The following is a 24,809-nucleotide window of genomic DNA, read 5'->3' as shown; positions in this document are numbered from 1 at the left end:
AAGGGATGCAGGGTCTCGTTCCCTTCTCAGGGAACAGGGGTTACGGTTAACCTAAGAAGTTCCCTTTCGAGGGAACTCGAACTGCGTCGATGACGACACTTTGGAGAACGAGTACCCACTGTGCCACAACGAGCCCTGCCTGTCCCAGTGTGAAGCTGCGCACAGGCACACTTAGGACGAGAGCACTAGAGTGCATGGCGTAGAAGGGATGTCCAGATGTATAAGGAGTGGCCATCCAGCTGCATCACGCACTTCTTGGATCGGGGCCCCTGAAAGGAGGGCTCTAGATGACACCATGCCTCTGGTTGAATGAGTCCTCACGTCCAAAGGTGAAGGCAAACTGAGCACCTGATAGGACATAGATATAGCCTGAACGATCCAGTTGCTGATGGTCTGTTTGGATGCGGGAAGCCCCTTCTTGGGCGACCTCAACCACACCAGCAACTGGTCTGACTATCGCCATGAAGAAGACCTCTGAACATAAATTTTGAGAGCTCTGACAGGGCAGAGCAAATGAAGTCTTTCTTTATCCGCCGTCACGTGGGGTGGAGCCTGCAGAACCGTAGGCCGTGCCACATTAGATGGCACTTTAGGCACATAGCCTGGCCTGGGATGCAAGATAGCCTTAATATTGCCTGGAGCAGGGGTGTCAAACTCAGTTCCTGGAGGGCCACAACCCTGCAGTGCAGAGTTTAGCTCCAACCCTAATTAAACACACCTGATCCAGCTAATCAAGGTCTTCAGGATTACTAGAAACTTCCAGGCAGGTGTTTTTGGAGCTGGTTGGAGCTAAACTCTGCAGGACAGTGGCCCTCCAGGACTGGAGTTTGACACCCCTGGCCTGGAGCAAACTCCAAGCACCCATGAGATTTAGAGAGTGGGGCTGGATGCGTGAGGGAGAATCACAGTGGACAGTGTCGAACAGATCCACTTCCACTGGGCCGAACCTCTGACATATTGACTCCACCACCTCGGGGTGGAGTCTCCATTCCCCGGGCCTCAGCCCCTGCCTCAACAGGATGTCTCCTCCCTGATTCTGGTCCCCTGGGATGCATGTTGCTCTGAAAGACAACAGTCTCCCCTGGGACCACAGGATGATCTGATTGCCAGTCTGCAAAGAGGGAACATTTGTTAGGACCTCTTCAAAATCACAAAATCAAATGACAAATCAACAAAAGATGCCTATGGTCTGATATGATTTTCATGGCTTTGCTAAGGCATCTGGTTTGGTAAATTTGTTCTAGCCCTATCAGAGGGACACCAAATAGTTTACTCGCAATACTCAAAACTTTCCTGAGCAAACTCTTTTGTTCCACTGTGACATTTCCAAACCAACAGGTGACAAAAAGGTCTTGAAGAGTCAGTTGATTCCACCTGAATCCTTCACTTACTGAATTAATAAGAGAGGTTATTCAATCAGTATCAAGTATCCTACTTATTACCTCCAGTAATAGATTATTTAATAGGCTATAGCCTATTATAGGATGGATTGGGAAATATACATTAGCCTCAATTAAAGTGTGGAGACTCCAAATCAAATCATGTCAGTAAACAATTTCTTAAGAGAAAACGCTAAATGATAGATAAATGCTTAATAATGTCACTCTTCATTCCAACCCATGAAGGAATAATATCCATTCAATATTGACCACTTTAAGAGCACATTTACTGGGAATGTCTAGTGTTTCAGTAAAATACGTCATACATATAATTGTTTTCAAACATTTAGAAGAACTTGGAGAACTCTAATCAGATGGGTGAAATATCAAAATGAATTATGATTATGGCATTGCTTTGATTCACAGAATAAATGATTTGGATGCGCATGTTTGAGCACTATGAGATAAAGCTTGTCATTTTAATAAAGAATCAATTCCAGTTTTAATTAGTTTTCTCTCTTTTCCTCCTGTCCTCCATCTCGATCCGGCCACATATTGATTAACTTCATCACAAATCACACAAACGCTCCCAGCATGATCAATAGACATACCAATACACAATACTGAAATAATAAAGCCCGTACAGAATATGTGCAAGTAAAACTGTTTTCTCAAGCCCGCCCCTGTCTCATGTTCATCTCAACTAAACTCCCACAAGTATCATAGACATAGATCCCAAAGCAAGAGCTCTTTCAGATAAACACATAGAAAGCAATATAATAACCACAACATGTACACCGCTATGTCATGGAATGCTTTCGTTTTCCACTGAATTTCTTACCCAGATCTGATGCCAATGGATGGAGTTTTGAGTTTTCTCCACTTCCAGTCTGTCAATCTGTGCAGCCACACAGGAGCCACAGCGCCACCAAATGAAAATATGGGGAACTACACACACACTATAACACAGGTAGAAAATATAAATATCAGATTTATGTATGACATGTATGATTTATTAATTCAGAGCTGTGTGGAAAAAACATACGAAATGTGTTTCATGTACACAAATGCGTTTCAAACACTTTAATCATGCTTTGAGATCAAAAGGTGAAAATTTTTTTTCAAAATAAAAATATTGTCAGCTGCTAGAAAGTGAGATCTTAAGGCAATAAATTATTTTTTTTTGTTTGTTTTAAACCTATTCAATGGATGCCTCAGAGCTGAGCGTTTCTGGGGGCATTTGCTGGGAAATTGCGTTTCTACTGAAATTGCTTCTGAGGTTCCAATTATATTTCAAATTGCACTCAAATTAGGAAAAATGAAAAATCCCTCCTGTTTAAAGAAGAGCAGGAGGACAGAATGACACTGAGAAAACTGTAAATGAAGAACCGCAAAAAGACAGCAGCTCAATAATTGTGTGCTTATCCAAATGACATGATGTACTTCACTTCAGATACTCATTCATTTGTCTGTTTTAATATATTTTTAAACAACATTATAATTATTACGCCGCTGACGTCTTTGTCTTGACTTGCTTCATCAACTGTAAGTATTGAAAAGCAATGTGGTGTTTTTGCACATCAATACAAATAATGAGTTCAGAATATAATTAAAATAATAGTTTTTTTGGTCCTGTTTACTTGCATAAGCAATCGGTTTCTCATTGTTGCTTCATCTACATTAAAACTGCAAAGCATCTCAAGAAATAACACTCTGGGTTTGTCCAATCACAGAGCAGTTTGGGAGAAGTGTTGCTCATGTGAGAGACGGTTTATGGATAATAACAAACTTTTATGGGAGAGATGAAAACCCAGAGCAACCATTAGGGAAAACTATGCAGTGAAGAATCTGAAGCTTTCTGCAAAGCTAAAATATAAATGCACCATCATTTTTAAAGCATAAGAGAACAATCAAGTGTCGGTAGAACACTTTGGGCTACAGACATATTTATTCCATATTAGACTTTTGAACAATTTACAAAGAGTTCTGAGATTTTGGACATTTGGGGTAAAAGATAAAAAAGTCAAATGAAAAGTAGCTTTAAAATGCTATTAAAAAGAAACTCAATTGGATCTTATCAACAAAGAATGTCAGCAGCATAAAATCAGTATGTGTCTGATATTTCTTTACGGTTCACATCATTTTGAGTTGTGCACTTTTAATGTCACTTATAAAACAGCAGAAGCTGCATGACTGCAGGCATAACCTTAAAGCTAAAATATTAATGACTGCTCATTGCTTATTGTTTTATTCAGCAATATTGAATACAGAGAATACCCAATTTCTCTGTTAACAAGCCTTAGCTGTGATTTAAAAACACACACACATTTTGCATTTTGTTGTATGATTTCAATTTTATATGAAAAGCATTTAACATGTTCTTGGGAAGCTTTCTTATTTTTAAACAATAAAATAAAAAAAATAAAAAAACGATATATATAAAGATTCATTGTTTTTACAGATTCAAAATGATTTGTACATATTTGTAAAAAATTAAATAAATTAAATGTTTTAAAAGGTACACCAACGTGGATATTTTTGGCAGTAAGAAAAGGTAAACATACAATAAAATCTAACTAGAATTTACTTTGGAAAAAAAGCATCAATAGTTGCATCAGAAGTATAGCGTCATCAGTAACTCACGTTGTGTGTTTTGATAAAATAATCATAATTGTTTTATTATGATTTTTTTTCCCCCTGAGGTATATCTATAATTTTAGTAAATGATTTAGTTGTTGACAATAATGTGACAGCCTTTTTTATCCAGAAGTTTTGTGCTCTGAAAGTTACAGTATGTTTTCATTGTACGATTAAATCTTATCTCAAAATAGAAAAATATGCCTCCAAATATATAACCCAATTTTCCAAATTCATTTAAAACAATAGATAGAAATATCAAACCAGAGAGAGAGAGAGAGAGAGAGAGAGAGAGAGAGATGGACTCTCTCAGGAGGTCAGATGTCAGTCTTTAGTATTTGCTCTAAAGTAGAGAGAAGGTTCCTCAGGCCGTACATGTATCCCTCATCCGGACTGTTGCTCGGAAATACATGAGCAAAATCGATCATCTTCACCTCCACTGCCTCCTCCTGTCCAAACTGTTTCTTCTCCACCATACCAATTTCCTCATGTTCCTCTTCTACACTTCCTGCACGCATTCCGTTAGCGTTGGTCTCACGGCAGTACGGATGACTGTGTGCTAAACTGCCCTGAGTGCTCAGAGCCTCGTGGGGTTTGTTACAGTTGCTCTGTGGCTCCCCCTGCTGATGTCCTGTTCCTGTCTCAGCTCGTGTGTGTTTCCATCCGTTGACTGTGCGAGGAGAGCCTTCATACACCAGCAGCAGAGAGCTGGCGTAGAAATGCAGCTGAGTTTGACCCTCAAACCAGCGGAGAATGCTTCGGATTTTAGAGATGATCAGGGAAACTGCATGCCTCTGTAAGTCTTCGCCATTATGGAAGAATCTAGTCAGGCCTGAGGGAGGAAAAATTACATGACTACATGATCAGATGAAGGAAAACCACTTTATATCTTCATTATGAGTCCTAATCATAAATACAGTGTATGTTCACAATAGCAGTTTAAATAAATAAAAGAATGATTTAAACTATGTTTTACATCTGATATACACATTTATATATGCCATTCTCATTAATTGAATTAAGCACTTCAATTACATGAAATCATTACAGAGAAGTCCTAAGTCCCAATTTCCTAATAAATAGAACGATTTGTAGTGGATGCGATGCTTTTGAACACTTTTCCTGTGGCATGCTGCGTTTTAATGTTTTAACTACAGCGACGATTGCTTAGCGCATGATAATAGCAGAACTCGTTGTCTGAGAAAATATTTTCTCGCAAATAATGATCGATAATGCACAATAAGGCCTATCTGTTTACATTAAAAATATAAAGCAATGAAAAATACTATTTAGAAAAGATTGAGAAACACTTTATCTGAATCTCTCTATATATAAACACAGTACATACTGTATATTTAGTCATGAAAAAACAACCATGATAAAATGACATAGATAGATAGATAGATAGATAGATAGATAGATAGATAGATAGATAGATAGATAGATAGATAGATTGATTCCAGGCCTGGACATTTCCATGTGCCTTGCATATAAAACATAAATAAAATAAAGTAAAAAAAAAAGGAAATTGGAGTCAGACCATTTTTAATGGTGTCCTTTCCAAGACTGCGTCCATAGAACTGGTCAAGAGTAATGTAATCGTCTGAATTGATCTGGTACACCTGAGGTGAGAAGATGAGAGAGAAGAAGATCAGAGGAGATCCATCAGAGACATTACAATAAAGAAAAATAAGAAAATCTGCTTCAAAGCATAGTGACCTGCCTTGCTGTCTAGACTTTAGCATTAATGCACCACAAACGTAAATGCTGTCTACATAGGCATCTCACTAGGTTTTAGAACAGCACTGGAGAAACTCGCATGCATACAGACTTAAAACTGTGATGAGCCTCACTGGATGGATCCTTACAGCCCGCCACACTACAAAACAAATGAAACAGACTGAAATAACATGGAAAGCAAGAACAAGAGAGAGAGAGCGAAAAGGAAGGAGAGGGTGACAGCAGCTGGCAAATATTTCCCAGCCTAGAGACACTGAAACCAATTAGGTGCAAAGAAACAAGTACGCAGAAACCAGAGAGAAAGGATGATAAACTGAGGGAGGAAGGAGACACCGAACAGAGGAAACGAGATGGAGACTTCACACTTAATGGAATCTCACAAAAACTGTCAATAATATACATTGCAATTTAAAATGCATTGCAACAACAGCATCAATTCTACAATGGACTTGTTGACCTAACTCTTTTCCAGGGTCATTTTTCTGTCCTGGCAGTAAGAAGAATTTGGCAGTCAATCATACTGTATGGAGCTACCCGGTGTGACATAATTGGCAAAATGTCATTTTGCTTTTCATTTATCATGGTTGGTTTAAACCTTGCAACACCTACTGGCTGTATATTATACCACACAATCTGATTGCCCAGGACAGGGGGTTTTCTAAATTGTCAATGCCAAGGACCCCCCAAATATGATGATCCAAAAATATAAAGGCAGCTATATTACATATTTGCATGCATAAAGACCCACTTAATGTATACCATGTGAGAACATACTAAATATTATATTATAAAGGCAATGTTTTACAATTGAATTGATCAGCTTTTATATTGTCATAGTACCACAATAAATTATACAAATATTATTTGGAAAATATTTAATTTGTATTAAGTTATGTTTTACATTTTTTCAATTAAACTAAATTGTATAGCACTATTCAGTATAGATCATTTTCACAAGCAGTTTTACAGAAAACAGTGGCAAGGAAAAACTATATCACACAGATATAACACAAGTACAGACTATTCTTGCCAGCTTGTATGTTGCAAGGAACTAGTATTATAGTATTATTTAGTATTAGTATTATCTAGTATTTAGTATTATCAAGTATTTAGTATTATTTATTTACTATTAATTTTCGTAATGTTTTTAATAAGCTATTTTTTATATTTGTATTAATGTTTAGGTTTTGTTTTTTGTTTTTTTCTCCACATTCAACTTATTTTATGTCAGTTAGATTTCTAATTTTCTAAACTGTTTTAGTTTTAAATTATATTTAACACAATTAACACAGAAAGTGTATTTTTTTCCCCTGGCATCCTTTTGCTTGCACTACCTTATAAGATGATGATACCCTTCATTCAAGTGCTATTAAACCATTCAAGTGCAAAAAAAAAAAGAAAGAAAGAAAAAAGACCTCAAATCTGTACTGGTGTGCGTTTGTGAAGCAGCTCTCTGTTGGACAAAACACATGGAGCCTCATGTATAAAACTTTCCATAGATTTCATAATAAAAGTGTGCGTACGCAAAAATTTGTATACGCACAAAAGTTTTCAGATTTATAAAACTATGTTCACACCAGAACCTGAGCAAAAAACCCAGTCAGCGAAAGATTGTGTGTATGCATCTCCACCACGTCTCCTCCCCGGAATAACCACATATTGGGCTTACAACATCTAGTTTTACTATGCGTGACGTCACCTGCATATCATCTCCATATGCATATTCCCAAGTGATACCATGTTTAACGGTAGTACAAGACATTAGGAAAATATGAGATACGGACTATAAATGCCAGTTGTTCCATCACACTACATTGCTAAAAATCATTCAGTATTGTTTTAGAATAATTAGGCTACATCAAATTTGTATAAAATACTTTTCAAAGAAAGATTTCCTTCAAATTACATCCTTTAAATACAGAGGTATTTTTCATTATATTGGAAAGACCACGATTATTAGGCTACTGTCTGTCTGTACATGACAGACACCAACAGCACACTTGCTGCAATGTCTTTGTCATTAATGATAATCAAAGAACAAAAGACAAAGTGAAAACCACTCACTGCTCTTGAGTGAATAACGTTTTTAGCTTTAATAAGGATTAATCTATATTCAATTTATAATTCATGCAACAAAGACTGTGCAGTGTTTGCACAGACAAAGGAATTATTCAATTTCTGTATATTCACCTGTTAGACCTACCTTAAAGTCTTAAACATGGGTCAGAACCAATGAAAACAAGAGCTTTTTTTGTGCATTTTAGCAGTGCAGGTAAAAATCTCAACCGGCCTGCCTTAGTGTTGAACCCTGATATATTAAAAGCTCAACTAAATGTGACATTTGTTACAATGGGTTTAAGTGAAGATTGTTTTAAGTTCACTTAAATTAAAGGTTGTTATATTTTTTAAGCCTATTAAATGTTAAAAATTATAGCTTGTAATTATACTGTAATGTTGAATGGCTTTTAAAGGAGAACTCCGGTCAATTTTAACATTGAGCTCATTTTTTTGTAAATTTGGAGTGCTGTCAATACAGAGAACAATGACAAAAATCGGTGTTGCCTACACCGTATTATCCTCTTTTTAAAATTTGCACCCTGTTGACTTCAATGGGGCAAGTTTTAAACCTGCTTTTAGCCTCTTAACATCCTTGATGTGTCATTACAAGTGCACAGCCATGTGAGTGATTCCTTCAGAGTGAACACGGTGAATCTGACTGCAGTAGATGTGAAAGATATGAATAAAAATGAGGTTAATTCAGCCAGCGCACATACCTGTATCTATTTCCTGTTTTCGGTCAAAGTCCACAGTAGTCGATTGTCGAGTTCGTGCAGTTAGTTAGTTACCTATGATCATGCGCGTGAACTCGACAATCGACTAGTCAGATTCACCGTGTTCACTCTGAAGGAATCACTCACATTGGCTGTGCACTTGTAATGACACATCAAGGATGTTAAGAGGCTAAAAGCAGGTTTAAAACTTGCCCCATTGAAGTCAACAGGGTGCAAATTTTAAAAAGAGGATAACACGATGTAGGCAACACCGATTTTTGTCGTTGTTCTCTGTACTGACAGCACTCCAAATTTACAAAAAAATGAGCTCAATGTTAAAATTGACCGGAGTTCTACTTTAATGGCTAAAAAAAATAAAAATAATAATAATCCATTTAATACTTAATAGAGACATCATGGGTATTGGTATCAATAATGCATAGTGCTTAGTAAAAAGATACCATTAAACACATTTAAAATACACCATCTTTATGTTGTTTCTACATTATTTTGGAGATTCTGGGCCCTATTTTAATGATCTAGGTGCATGGTCTAAAGGGGTGTGTGTGTGTGTGTGTGTGTGTGTGTGTGTGTGTATGTGTGTGTGTGTGTGTGTGTGTGCCCAAGTGCACTTAAATATGAAAATATGCTTCAAAACATAGTGACCTGCCTTGCTGTCTAGACTTTAGCATCAATGCACCACAAATGTAAATGCTATCTGCATCTCACTAGGTTTTAGAACAGCACTGGAGAAACTCGCATGCATACAGACTTAAAACTGTGATGAGCCTCAATGGATCCTCACTGTGTGTGCAAGTGCACTTAGGGTGTGTCCGAATCCACTTTTGCTAGTTTAAAGTGCCCCTATTATGGATTTTTTTTAATTACCTTTCATGTAGTGTGTAACATAGCTCTAAGTGAATGAAAACATCCTGCAAAGTTTTAAATCTGAAAGTGCACTGTATATAAAGTTATTGTCTTTCAAAAGTAAGAGTCGACTCTGAGTCAATTAAATGAATCGTTTTTCAAACGAGTCATAAGCCGTTTCGTTGTGACATCAAGACGAAACATTAGCAAATTGCCCGCCCACTTATTGCGCGCGCAGACCAAGCGGCAACATTCTAATCTGAAAAATGAAGCCTACCCGGAAGTGCGAAAAACTGCAATACATCGAAAATCCGCTAGGGGAAGGTCCCAAAAGGGAGCAAATGTCCATAGCCCCCATGATAAAATGTCCGTTTTCACAGCATAAATTCATGTTTTTACAGGTTGGTCCCATGGACTTTTATTGTATTTTTCGATAGGTTCCGAGTGCCTGACAACGGTGAGGGGAGTGAATTTTTTTCTAACTCGTTAGTTTAGATCGTATTTAGATATAAAATGTATGCCAAATAAGGGCGTGGTTAACTTTGATTGACAGCTTGATTGACAGCTGATAACGAGCATAGGCTGCGCCAAGGAGAATGACAACATAAGAAGCGCCATTTTTTAATTTACAGTTGAAATATAATACTACTGTTTCTGTATCATGAAATGTAGTTTTAAGAATTTTTCAGGCGCGAATGTAGTTGTTTAAAGCTCAAATCTGTGGTTTATTTATAAAGATTTATGAAAATTTGATCCAGGTTGTGAGATGCAGGCGATCACCGGGCGCTCGGCGCTCATGTACCCCGCCTGGAACAGCCTTTCCTCGGCTAGTCGTTCTGACGTTTGCCGCTGACTCTGGCGTCTCTGTAGTGGTTAAACATGAGATATAATTCGTCTTGTGTATATCTAACGGGCGATTTTTGGTCTCGTGAATCTATAATTCTATAATCTATAATGTTCCCTGGCCAATCGTTTTGGCTGAGGGCTAAGTTAAGTTTCATAACTATAAGCTATTTAACTTTACCGTTGTATGGTTAGACTAGAGCGCTGACTTTGTATGTTTGACTGAATTGTTTGCTTTATTTGTATAGCTTCTTGTACCTTTTACTTATTATACTTTTATAATGGCTAATATTGATAAAACTGAAATTTAACAAAAAGAGACTGGGTTGAGTTTTGTCATTTTAAATTTTAATACAACGAAGATGATCTGTAATGTTGTTTACTGCAAAATCTGTTGTTTAGTACAAATGCACATATTGCCTGGACCATATTAAAATGTATAAATCGAAAAGAGGCAGGGTTGTGTTTTATATTTCGTTTTGTTATAAATAGGCTAATGTTATATGCAGTGAATATAATCAATACGCGTTGCCTGAACCACATTTGTGTGGCTATAATGTTTAAGATTTCTTTAAATTAAAACGAAAAGAGGCAGTGTGGTGTTTTATAACATATTTTGTTTTATTGTTGCCTAAAATATACATACAGAGATAACCGGAGTAGCAGAGCGAGCTGACTGACGCGCGCTGTTCCATTTGCAGAATAACCGGACTCGCGTCCTCGGGAGTCATTCTCCTGAGTCGGACTTGGCAATTAAGTCCGAACTTTGCGTACTTGCTATCGAGAAACGCCTAATGTCAGCGCTTGGCTTCTTGTAACAAACACGCCGAGAAGCAAGAACAAGATCTGCTGTATGTCATCCATTGTTGTTTATGTTGCTTTCTTCACGCGAAAATGACATCGTTCCAGTCTCACACAAAGCCCGCCCTTTTACCCATATATGGATTGGCCAGAAGGTGGGCGGGGTTAGGATTTCCCGAGATTTTCCAAGATGGCGCCGCCCATACCCCCCATAAACGGCTTCAAACCCGTTCTTCAGAAAGTCTATGGGTGACGTCACAGACGCTTTGTCCATATTTTTTACAGTCTATGGCGCAGACACCAGGGAAAACTTGAACCTCGAACCTGCAGCTGATTCCTGTGGATACTGGACAGCATCATGTCGAGAAGACGCTGTGCTCTACAATGTGAATGTAAAGCCAGTTTTTTTTTCACTGCCTAAGGACGAGCATGTGAAGAATCAGTGGTTAAAATGAATCTTTATCATGATATCACAGCAGTATAATCCTAAAATTTTGCTGTGTTCCCTTTATTTCACTGGCGACGACTTCTCAAATCTCGGAGTTCAGTGCAGGTTTCGCAAATCGCTTGCTCTTGAAAGATGGTGTTCAAAATTCTTAGTTTTGAGTTTTATATTGTGTAGGTCTCCTGCTAACCGGCTAACTCACGTTATCACTCTCTTACTGAAATACTTCTGCTGATCAGATGTGGGCCACTATTACCTAACACTGTGTCTATTAATGCAGATTGTCTGTCGTTCTCACTACTTTGAGGAAAGATTAAGCATGGAACAAGATTTGTTTTACCAACGTTTATGTTACATCAGTCATTCACGCTAGAGCTCGGCTAATGTATACATTGCATACATGCACTGTTATTGATACAGTTTCCACGTGTTCATCGCAATATATTACAAAAATAATTAGTACAAGTAAAATAATCGGTTTGTTGATGGACATGCACTTGTTAATGCTGATGGTGAGGAATTATAGTTGCAACATCTCATAATGTACCTCAAACTGAGTAGCGTATCACTGAGAAACGTCCTGGTCGAGTCGTCCTTGCAATGGAGGTTCGGGTTGAATGACTAGTTCTTCCAGTGTTTCATCATCGGACTCGCGCTCGCATTGATATGGTAAAATTGCAAAGGAAAAACATTTGTTGTCTTGTAAACGTTCCCTAATAGTCCATAAAACAGAGCATAAACCTGACAGAATAATCCAATAAAAGGTCGGTCACTAACAACCCATGCAGTCAGTGAGCATAAAATGTCACTGTTTTTATCATGATAAATGCATCGGGGCCAGAAGATCTTTAGACTCAATGATGGAATTAATTAGATCTCTCTAGCTCTTCTCATGTGCCCTTCTTCACAGTGCAGCACAATGAGGTGCAGAGAGCAAAAGCAGAGGAGTGTGTGTAACTGACCACTGGTTTCATCACAATCTTATCATCAAATGTCTTATCAGTATTCCTCAGAGGTAATTAACCGAAAGTCTGGATAAGCTCCGGATATCGATCATGCCTTAAGACAGCAGAAGGGGATTTCTGTTCTGCAGCATTGAAAGCGAACCTAGAGCCCTCAGGTGATCTGAAGCTTAATATTGTGTTTATGAACTCTCACAGTTTGTAATAAGGTAATCAGATACTAAGCGGTGTATATGGAGATAAAACAACAAGGGAAAAGGAGATCCTGCATAATGAGTATAAGGAAAGTTAACAAATCACACACGCATGCTGTCTCACCCTCATTCCCAGTAACAGGAATCCGATCTCTTCCATCAGAGGATACTTGCTAATCTGCTCTTCACGTTTTTCTAGTGACGCAAACGGGTCGTAACTTCTCTTCCCCATCTTCACATCCATGATGCAGGGCCGTAAGAACCTCTTCGTCACATCCTCCAGTTTCAGATACAGCTCTGAGATATGAGAGATAAAGAAGACACGGTTTTGTGCATTTGATGACAGAATGACAGCCAGTGTTGTTTTAGCACATCTATTCTTATGGCTGGCAGATGAGTTTTCTGTTACGTATTCTACATTGTTGTCGTAAATTCTGCTGATTTGTCACCAAGATGGCTAACACGGTTTAAAATGACTTGTGATAGTCTTGAAACTATAATGTTAAACCAATATAAATACATACATACACTAGGCCTACTGTTATAGATCGATAAGATTATTTCATGTTTTTGAAGGAACCCAGGAAGCTAATAAAAATATATTCTAAGAAAGTTCTGCTAATGTTCCCATTAAGTTATGAAAACGTTATTTCGAAATGTTCCCTGAATGTTCCGGTTTTTTAAAAATGTTTAAAAAAAAAAAACTTCATTATACGAATGTAAAGGGAACATTCTGTTTTATATTTTTGCAAACATTATGAGAACATTGCTTTTGAATGTTCTCTGAATGTTTTAGAACAAGTAGTAACATTTAATATATATATATATCTTATTCAGTGCCCGAATGGCTCACAACTAATTTCTACAATCACACTGAACACTGTACCTTTAAGTGATGTTTCAGAGGCCAAGCCTCCATGATCAGTCAATTATTTCTGACAAGTTCTTTTTCAGTGCTGTCAACTGACACAGTATTTATGGTGTCATCACTGGGATGGCCACTCACAAACACAAGGAGGCAGACAGAGAACAGCAGTGTAAAGTCCAATGATAAACTGAACACTCCTTTAATGTTCATAGATTACATACAGACTAAACAAACACACTGTAAACCACATGTTCTTTGGACACATGGCAACATGCATAATGATAATAAGAGCATTTTAATAACCTTACAAAAAAAAAACAAGAAAAAAAAAAAACACTGCTGGATGACACCCCATACCACATACCAAACCATCTATCAATTATTAACTCATTGGCAACGCTCTAAATTCACCAAACATAGATAACGCTAACTAGAGCTGACCTTCAAGCTTGACTGCTAAAGGAACCATTTTAATGGGCAGGATTGCTGAGTTCAACCGTGTGACACAACACGTCATAAGTAATTTAAAGTCAACATGAAATTGCATAATGACCTTGCATTTGATCAATGTTCATTGTGCATGATTCATCTGTGCATATTATTCCAAATAAAACAAATGTTTGCCTTCATAATCTTATCAAAACGTAACAACTTTCTCCACCCCTGTTCAATATCCTATTTTGTTCTTAAATACATACAATTATGAAAGTAAAATGGGTTGCAGATGTTCTTTCATGTTGACATCTACATCTTGATATGAAAACTTATCTCACCATGTGGCGACTCCCGTGGCGCCCATGTGCCGTAGAACCTGGGAAGATGTTGTTGCAGGTCCAGTAGTCTTGTGTCTGTGCAGTCTTTGGCATATACCTGCAGGGAAAAAAAGTGACATGTGCCTTTACTCTGAAACCAGTAGTGTAACTATTGGTAAGATTATTGGTAAGTTGGTAAGAATTGTTATGTTTTTAAAAAATAAATTTATTTTGCCCACCAAGGCTGCATTCATTTGATTAAAAATACAGTAAAAACAGAAATATTGTGAAATATTTTACAATTTAAAATAACTGTATTTTAATATATATATATATATATATATATATATATATATATATATATATATATATATATATATATTCCTGTAATGTCAATGCTGAATTTTCAGCATCATTACTTCAGTGTCACATGATCCTTCAGAAATCATTCTAATATGCTGATTTGCTGCTCAAGAAACCTTTCTTATTATTATCTATGTTGGAAAACAGTTGTGCTGATTCTTTGATGAATAGAATATTTATTTTAAATAGATATCCTTTGTAACATTATAAATGTTTTACTGTCACTTTTGATCAATTAAATGCATCCTTGCTGAATAAAAGTAGGGCTGTCACAATTACTCGATAGAAAAAAAACAAAAAAAAAACATCCTCGATTGCAATTTACCTGTGTTGATTAACCGGCAAAGTACCGGAGGTGGCACATTCCAGTGATGAGAATCCATGAAACGCATGATTAGACGGGTTTAATAAGGCTACACAATATATTTAAACCATACTGTCTCCTCTCCACCAGTAAGCTGGTGTGTGGTGGGCGTTCTGGCGCAATATGGCTGCCGTCGCATCATCCAAGTGGATGCTGCACATTGGTGGTGGTTGAGGAGATTCCCCCAGTAAAGCGCTTTGAGGTCTCAGAAAAAGCGCTATATAAATGTAACGAATTATAATTATTATTATATAAAAATCATAATATAGTGTAGTGCTATTGTGACTTCACAAAGTCTGCGACTCAATTAAATAAGTAGCCTTTATGTGCTGCGGGTTAAGAGTGAAGCGCCACACTTTTATTTACATGCATGCAGGTTATGTGTTTCTCAGAGCCGCTTCTTTCACAGTCTCTGCATGTGCTGTTTGTTTGGGTTTCCAATAACATGCATTTGGGAACGCATATAAAGACTGGTGTGCTTTGAGTTTCATATTGAAGTGTTGCAGCACTGTTATCATTTAGGCTACATGCGTGGAGCGCATCTCAGCACCTTGGCTAACAAACTCCAGCGTAACATTCACCATTTCACCAGATTTGTAACGTAAACCTATGCCAACACAGGAGAGCACATCACCATGTTTCTATGCGAATTGTTGATCATCAAGTTGTTTGTCTATTTTTATTACCACAAAAAAAAAAAAAAATCCAATTGTCAAAACCGATTACTTGATTACCTTCTTAGTGACAACTCTAATTAATAGTATTAATATCTTTTAAAAAAATCTTACTGACCCCAACCTTCGGAACAGTATTTATTTTAATGGAGTGAAACATGTTAGTTGCTGTATTGTGCTTGGCTGTCAGGAGTTTTTTCTAGTATTCAGGGTGTTATTTTGGTTTAGGTTTGTCCCTCTGACATTATTTGTATGCAACTGTCGCTGCTGTATAGATATTGTACTGTGGATTTAAATTACCTGTGTGTAGAAGTGCACCTCCCGCGGGCCTCTCGGAGGAGGTTGTAGCTGCTTCAGAATTGTTCCATCAGGATGCTGCAGAACACCTGTGCAATTATAGTGAACCAAACACTGAAAACCTGTCGGCACTTTATCATCATGACAACTTGTGACTATTTTGAGTGTGAATGCTTTTATGGCAGCCGGGAAAACATCTGAAGGGAAACTTAGGAGAGAATAAAGCCACATAAATGACACTATAAGAATTAAGTGCCAACACACCCAGGATTTAATAAATAGGCTACCTAAAGGGGTGATAGGGAGTTGCAGCTGATAAGTGAACTTTTTTTTTTTTTTTTTGAAGCATGTAATTAGGGTTGGGTATCAAAAATCGATTCAAATTCTGAAATCAGATACTTAAAGGAGAACTCCGGTCAATTTTAACATTGAGCTCATTCTTTTGTAAATTTGGAGTGCTGTCAGTACAGAGAATCGGTGTTGCCTACACCGTGTTATCCTCTTTTTAAAATTTGCAACCTGTTGACTTAAATGGGGCAAGTTTTAAACCTGCTTTTAGCCTCTTAACATCCTTGATGTGTCATTACAAGTGCACAGCCATTGTGAGTGATTCCTTCAGAGTGATTGACCGGAGTTCTCCTTTAAGGTTAGGCATCGGATACTTGAAGTGAAATTGAAATTTCAATTCTGCTTATCGATTCCTGTGTGCACATTTTAAAGTGATTTCAAACCATTTTCAAGCGCAAGAAGGTGCGGAAAAGAACTCAATTCGCATAAAGCTGCCTGTCATAGTGTGCGATACCGAATTGAGTTCTCATACACGACTTCTTGCACTTGAACGCAAAAATACAACAAAATTATTTCGAAATATCCTTGTAAACACAGTTGAACGTAAACAGTTGAGAAAGAAAACGCAAGTGTAACAGATGCCAAAAAGTTTCAGCGGAAACAGCCATTTTCGAATTCGGGCCGAAATGGTTTTGGAGTGACTGAGAGAATAATCTCACCAATGCTGCATACATTTGATTAAAATACAATAAAAACTGTAATATTATGAAATATTATTACAATTTAAAATAACTGTTTTCTATTAATATATTCGAAAATTTATTTTTATTCCAGTCATGGCAAGACCAATTTTTCAGCACCATTACTCCAGTCTTCAGTGTCACATGATCAGAAACAATTATGTTGATTTGGTGCTCAAGATTCAAGAAATATATCTTATTATTATCCATGTTGAAAACAGTTGTGCTCATTAAAATTTTGGTGGAAACCTAATAAATAGGTAATACATACTTTGATAAATAGAACTTTCAAAAGAACCGCATTTATTTCAAATAAAATTATTTGGTAATAAAAATATATAAGTTCTCCTTTAAAAACAATATAAGTTTGGAACATGATGGTAGGTGATACAGAATTGTCATTTTGGGGTGAACTATTCCTTTAACACAAGAAAAGACAAAGTGCTGACCACTGGCAATCTGACAATCCATCAGATAACAGCTCACATCTCATTCACTCAGAAAATCCCCATGACAGAGCCACAAATGACACATAAGAGTTACTACAACAGAGGAAATGATGTCATCTGACTGTAGGCAGAGAGAAGGTAACTGTTTCTTTTCATAGAAATCACCATGACGATATCCCATGTTAAACAAATGTGACAACAAATCCTGTGACCCTTTAATAAACTATAATTAGTTATCTAATACTTTTAACACATATTACTCAACCAACCCTGTTAGGAAAACCTGTGCAAAGTCCTCCACAGGTCACAAGTAAATTTACTCATAGCAACAGTCCTACAAGATCCTTAGAATGCACAATTACCAATAGGATAAAATGTCCTATACCATTAGGAAAGTAATTTAAAGAAAATCTTATAGGAAAATTCCTATAGATCAATCTGCGGTTTCCTTTACTATTCCAACATTATTCCACAAAAGACTCCTGTAGGAATTACAATTAATCCAGTAGGATGCCATTTGATTATAGGATTGGTTTATAAAACTATAAAATTGGTTTGATACTATAGCCTATAGTAGGTCCTGTAAAAACTTTTTGATAATGGGTGTTCATAATCCAATCCAAACAGTAGCCTATGATGAAATCCAATAATCCAAATATCAAACAATTTAACTAGCTCTGATATTCGCATTCCTTCATCAATCCCTAAAACCTAAAAAAAAAAAAACATTAATACAGCATTTCTAAGAAACATGATGATTAAGAACTTTACAGAAGTTATAAACTGACCAGTGTTATTGATCCCGCATTTATGCCCGGCCACCTGATGAGAAAAGGGCACGCATCCATCCAGGAACACCTGCTTTACTGACCCTTTCTTTTTATTGTCTTTTTCCAGTTTTTCCAGCGTTCGAGCTGATGAGTCCATGATTTGACTATCTGCAGAAACGTTCAGCGTGAACTTATCCAAGTTGAACGGAAACTGGAAAAACTTCTGCAAATGATTTTCCATATCTGACATTTATTCTATTAATTAAAACTCAAAACGTCTCTTTCATCTGATCAGATAGGCGTCTGGAGCCCCGAATGTTTTCGTTCATTCACTCGTCTTTAGTTTTTCTACTCTGCCGGAGCGCGACGCGACGCGTCGTTCGGGTTGTTGAATGAGTCGTGACGTGAACACGCATTCCGCCAATCAAAGTTGGCGTACTCACAGGTTGCGCTCTGGTTCCTGAACGGGACGTGACGTCAGCACGCAGTCCACCAATCAAAGTCGGCGTTCTCACAGGTTGCGTTCTAGCGTCCCGTCCGCGCTATTTTTAATTGTAGAAGTTTATATATTTGACTCCGCTTATGGTTTTAACTATATTCACACTTCAAACTCTTTATTTAAATATCAAATCCGCTATCTAAAGAGGGGATTTAAAATAATGCAATGACTTTCAATTGCTTTAAGTCGTTGATCAGCAAGAATTGAAGTTTATTCAAGCGATAAACTGTGAAATCTAGAAATGTTTCATAATTTTTTTTTTTTTAAATCAGTCTCAGAAAGTCAGTTTGACATGGTTTATTAAACATCAAACTTATGCAGTGTACTTTTCTGAGAGAGAGAGAGAGAGAGAGAGAGAGAGAGAGAGAGAGAGAGAGAGAGAGAGAGAGAGAGAGAGAGAGAGAGAGAGAGAGAGAGAGAGAGAGAGAGAGAATAGGCTACAATTTCACAGAAAAAGACTAACATGATTTTGCTTCATGTAACATTTTCTATTCTGCTACAGAAATATATCTCGTCTATCCACAAGCAGAGGCTAAATGTAGCCTACCAAATTAGATTTTAAATGACAAAGCAGTACCTATCAGATTCAGTGACTCATGATTCAAAAATAGAGAGATTAAAGGAGAGTGTCACTTTAAATACATTAAATGTCAGTGATCAGTTAAGGTCACATCATGTGAAATTTAACAGGCAACACACACAGAGAGCAAATGAGAAGGTGGCCATTTGGTTTCCATACCCATTTCACATTCATATTTATCATATATGAACAAACAAAGATTCAGTTCAAACTCAGACTAAAGTGTTTTTATTCAAGTTTTAATCTGTAGTGCATCTACAATAATGTGACCAGTGTTCAAGGCAAGCACATAAACATGTTTAGGAGATTTTGGCTAAGCCAGAAATCTGTACATCAGTCATCCCATAAAGTCTAAGTAGATACAAAGAGAAAATAGATATGAAAATAGTATGTATTGCTTAACCCCATAAAGAAGATCACCTGAACCTGTCAAGCATACACTGTATGATTAAACACACAAACACGGGATAATATAATCACACATTTAATCCCAGCAGCCCCGACCACACATTTAAAGCCAAGACACATAATCTCTATCGCGGAGAATGGACTTTCATGAGCAGTGGAATCGCTTAGGCCTCCTTGCGTTTTATGATCAGAGGACCAACGTTGTCTCCCGTTTCCTGATTGTGTTTCGCATGTGCGCCATCACAGTATGGAAACTGTAAGAAAGAGACCAGAGAAAACAATTTCATTACAGATGTGTTACAACAAGTTTGATGTCACTGAATCTCATGGCTCATGTGACCAAAATGTGACCATCACCACTAGGCTTGTTGCGTTAGTCTGTTACTGGTGTTACGTGGTGTTCGGCAATACACCGATAACATTACTTGGCCACCGTGGCACCGTCGTTTTGCCTTTCTTATGGAAATAAAAAAACATTTAGTTTAGTTGGACAATGGACGCTACAATTATAAACTAAAAGTGAGATAAACGATAAGACGATGGTGGAGGATATGGTGCGCAACAGTACCTGAGCATCATTGACAAATCTCTTATCTTGTAAAATGTGCAATCAGAGCTGCTGTTCCCCATCAAAGTCCCTTTCAGGCAAGTCATATCACTCAGTAGCCATTTTTGAAACGGCAGTTATTTCAGTCATTCAAGTGCAGCTCCTGTCTCTTTAAATGGGGAAACATCAAATTCTCCAAAGCTGTTCACCAAGCTTAAATAAATTTCATCTGGCAACAACTGTCTCATAAATGTTGTTTCTTATGCTCATATAAATAATTTAAAAAAAGGTTATTGTTCAGGCTAGACTGACCAATGCACATGTGCAGTCATGCAAGTGGGCGTCTCATAACACTGATGCTGCATCCGAAATCGAATACTTCCCTACTATATAGTATGCGAAAAACGGTACGCCAAAAGAGAAGTATGTCCTACTTCTGGCGAGATTCTGAAGTCACTTTACTGATTCTGGACACTTTACTATCCCATGAGAGAGGATTTGTGAATGGAGGTGAAGCGACCTGGGGTGTAACAATATATCGTGTCACAATATATCGCAATTAGGGCTGTCAAACGATTAATCGCGATTAATCGCATCCAAAATAAAAGTTTGTTTTTACATAATATATGTGTGTGTACGGTGTATAATTATTTTATATAAATACACACACATGCATGTATATATTTAAGAAATATTTGCATGTATATTCTGTGTATATATATTTATATTATATATAATTTATATTATATATAAATATTTTACATATAAATAACACATTTTTCTTAAATATATATGCATGTGTGTGTATTTATATATAGAAAATAATTATACTCCATACACACACATATATTATTTAAACACAAACTTTTATTTTGGATGCGATTAATCGCGATTAATCGTTTGACAGCCCTAATCGCAATACAAAAATGCAACAATATGTATCATGGATAGTGACAATATTTATTGTGTATAGTTCACCCAAAATAAAAATTACTGTGTGAGAAAAAAAAATCAAGTTTGCAGAGTTTTAGTGCCAGTACTACATTAAACTACTATATAATGTTGAATATAATGTATAATAATGCAATAGGGGAATATGTGGGTCCTGAAACTGCCAAATGTATTTTGTTACCAGTAAAAAGTGGACTACACAAATATTTAGTCAGTGACAGAGTGCAAGCATATTCGTCTAAAATAATTCTGTATTTTCGGCTTCAGAATTATGAATATTTTTATTCTGGTGTCACCATTGTCCTGTGCATTGGGTTACCAGCACCAAGTCCAAGCCTATTCATTTACACCAGGGTTCACCAATCTCGGTCCTGGAGGGCTGCTGTCCTGCAGAGTTTAGCTCCAACCAGCTCCAACACACCTGTTTGAAAGTTTCTAGGATGCCTAGTGAGACCTTGATTAGCTGGTTCAGGTGTGTTTAATTGGGGTTGGAGCTAAACTCTGCAGGACAGCGGCCCTCCAGGACCGAGATTGGTGAACCCTGATTTACACCCAGAACGTAATATCAAATTTAGCATTTTAATCAACAGTACATTTGTATATAGAACATATTTTTTAACAGTTTTTTTTTTTTTAAACATGACTTTTTTTTCCCTTTAGATGAAAGGGATGTTTTCCCCTCCTGCTGCCTTTAATGTTCCTGTGGCCACAGAATAATTAGCCTCGTGGAATTTCAGATTTTAAAGGTCCCATGATATGAAAATTTCACTTTATGAGGTTTTTTAACATTAATATGAGTTCCCCAAGCCTGCCTATGGTCCCCCAGTGGCTAGACATTTTAATAGGTGTAAACAAAGCCCTGGGTATTTTTGAGAAAATTAAAGCTCAGACGGGCAAATCTAGAATCTTCCCTTTATGTCGTCATAAGGGGAAAGGTCACCTCCCCTTTCTCTTCTTTGCCCGCAAAGAGAATTAGGCCCGTCCAGGAGAAAATGAGCTGCGCGAGCGCGATATTGTTTTTTCCTCGAGAGACATCATGGCTTGCAAACAAGCGAAGCATAGCAGTTGCTCAGTGTTTGGATGTACAAATGAACACAAAAGTATTTTTTTAGTTCCTTCATCCGAGCCTCTGAAGAACCAGTGGGTTATGTGAATTTCTGATGTGTAATTGTTCAAGTTCAGACAGATAATCTTTCTCTCAAAATCGTTCAATACTGTTTATGCATCAGTAAATCAAGCCAGTGACTAAAATATCAACTTCACATCGTTTCTCTTGGTAGGATGAAAATAATCTTATTTAAACTGTGATTAAAACATATACAGAAAGCGATCAAAGAACAATCCCTTTCCAATCGCCCAAGCTGTCAATCACACAGCGCAAGTTTATCTGGACACTTGCCAAAACTCGTTATGAAATCAATGACGCTGTTACACTGCACAACGAAGCTCTTACTGTACTTACCTCATGTTTGCATTGGTGAAATCATTAGTGAGAGTGCAGAAACTGCGTTGCAATGATAATATCTTTATTTACGCGATCAACAGGCTGTCATCTGCTCAATGCTCATCACTGCAACCTTTTATGTGATGGGAATAGATCTAAATACTTAAAAAACTTTTCACGATTCGTTAATCTCGATAGCTGTAATAGTAAAAACGTATAATAGCTGTAGTAATAAAAGTATTCGAGAGAGTTCCACATGTAATGTGGAATGTCGGCTATTTCATATGCAAGCATGTCAGCCAATCACAGCAGTGGGCATTTACACTGAAGTCTCACAGCAGACACGCCCCTTCAAACAGAGTGTTCAAATCAGAGGCTAAAATCAGGCTAGGAAAAATGCCTTTTATTTCTAAATTATTAAAAAAATATATCTTAAAAACATACTAACATTATAAGGGCACCCCAGGAAACATTATAAAATAATAAAATAATCCATGTCATGGGACCTTTAAGATTCAGGTGACTGACAAAAACAGAATTCAGGAACGTAGTACTCATAAATAAAGACAATGACAGTCTGCAAGTGACCTGTTGCAGGTGCAGGTTAAAGGCAGTTGGACCCACCCCCGCATGATCGAAATAGGAATGCTAACAGACAGGTTCAAGATAAAAACGTCCTTGAATCAATCCCACCCAGATGTACATGCATTATACGTATGTACATAATAAACATTTCTCCTGATTTGGCATCTGCAAGAGACATTTAATTTCAGTTTCTCCAGGAGGAACTTGCTTTGGAAAATGGGCAGAACCTCAACACTCACATTTCTGATTCTACTGTTTCTCTATTTTGACAGTCAATGGTTCAAAGTTTGTCAGTTTGTCTTAAGTTTTACTTAAGTTCTTTCTCACCTTTTTGGATCTCCAGCACCGACAGTACACGGCTTTGTCGCCCAGGTCCTCAATGTCAAACGCATGCACCACTTTGGGGTTGTCTTTTTGCAGATCAAGGTTCACTTTAGGTTTCACACATTTGGTTTTGTTGAAAAATGTTTGGTAGATGAGGATTCCCACTGCTGCAGCTCCAAACGTCACGGACACTGCAGTGATAATCTCAGCTAGAGGAGGACAGAATTAAGAGATCTTACTATACAGACATTCTACTGCGATTATATATGCTTGTATAAGATGAAATACTAATAATAATGTTACAAATATGTACAAATACTTAAAAATAATATAATTAATACATTAATATTCCTACTTACATTAATCATATAAATTTTTCCCCACAGATTCTACAAGCCTTTTAGTCCAATAACAATATTAATGTTGTTACTTAAACTTACATAAAATTGCTACTAAAGATTGTACGTTGTTCTGTGACTCCAATAACATCACAATGACAAATCTACTGTTTGAAACATTAAACGTTGAATCTGTATTAAATAAATAGTCATAGTAACCATATCCATGTTAGTCAAATTGAAACAATATTTAATTTATAGAAACCTGATACGAACAGAGATAGTTTATTAGATTCCCAACTACACAGCGAGCAAAAGCAAACACAGATACATCCGAGACACTCATGAAATGTGTTTGTGAATCACATCTTGAAAATGTACGTTTCTTTACAGCTAAATTCCGACCATAAACAAACACACACAGCATGAGCAAAATAGCACATTTCTACAACACTTCTACAAAACACCTTTATATAACATCTTCAATAAGATATTTACCTTTATGGGAGGAGATTGACGCGCTCATGTTTAATTAGTACTGTTTGTATTATTTATTATTATTGTTTGTTCATAATTTAAAGATTTTCAAGCGTCCTCAAGGCCAAGTGAAGAGTTCAATATGCTTAACCCAGCGCTGTATTTACGCAAAATGCGAGTTACTGCGCATACGTAGGACTTTTACTTTGACATCCCTTTCAGTTCGAGCATGTGTGCGGTGAAGGGTGAAATAAGTGATCATTACACGCCAAAACGAGCCCTCAGTCCAAAAGAAAAGTATCTGTGATTTTAATGTGTAATAATAAGTGTAATACAATATTTATTATTTAGTGATTTAATTAAACGAAATGATTTAAACTAAATTTCTATTACGTTTTCTTTCGTTTTCTACATAGAATAATGCCAGTATTTTCATAGAATGAAAATGTATA

General features: G+C 36.9%; 2 protein-coding genes across 2 annotated transcripts; both read right to left on the bottom strand.

The window, feature by feature from the left end:
• Window positions 1–3,311: 3,311 nt before the first annotated feature.
• ipmka (inositol polyphosphate multikinase a) lies at window positions 3,312–18,760 on the bottom strand. The gene is made up of 6 exons (XM_079855869.1): window positions 18,223–18,760; window positions 15,961–16,046; window positions 14,281–14,377; window positions 12,764–12,936; window positions 5,557–5,638; window positions 3,312–4,848 (listed from the first exon to the last, which is right to left on the bottom strand). Exons 1-6 carry the CDS (start codon window positions 18,452–18,454, stop codon window positions 4,334–4,336), a joined length of 1,185 nt encoding a protein of 394 aa, XP_079711995.1. The 5' UTR covers window positions 18,455–18,760; the 3' UTR covers window positions 3,312–4,333.
• A 226-nt stretch (window positions 18,761–18,986) lies between these two features.
• On the bottom strand, window positions 18,987–24,581 carry cisd1 (CDGSH iron sulfur domain 1). Its single transcript, XM_079854852.1, has 3 exons — window positions 24,379–24,581; window positions 23,546–23,751; window positions 18,987–19,945 (listed from the first exon to the last, which is right to left on the bottom strand). Exons 1-3 carry the CDS (start codon window positions 24,404–24,406, stop codon window positions 19,856–19,858), a joined length of 324 nt encoding a protein of 107 aa, XP_079710978.1. The 5' UTR covers window positions 24,407–24,581; the 3' UTR covers window positions 18,987–19,855.
• Window positions 24,582–24,809: the final 228 nt, after the last annotated feature.

Source organism: Squalius cephalus (genome assembly GCF_949319135.1).
Source record: "Squalius cephalus genome assembly, chromosome: 21".
In the NCBI taxonomy this organism is placed as follows: domain Eukaryota; kingdom Metazoa; phylum Chordata; class Actinopteri; order Cypriniformes; family Leuciscidae; genus Squalius; species Squalius cephalus.
Note: the sequence above shows the minus strand (reverse complement) of the source record. Positions and strands in the feature narration are given on the sequence as shown.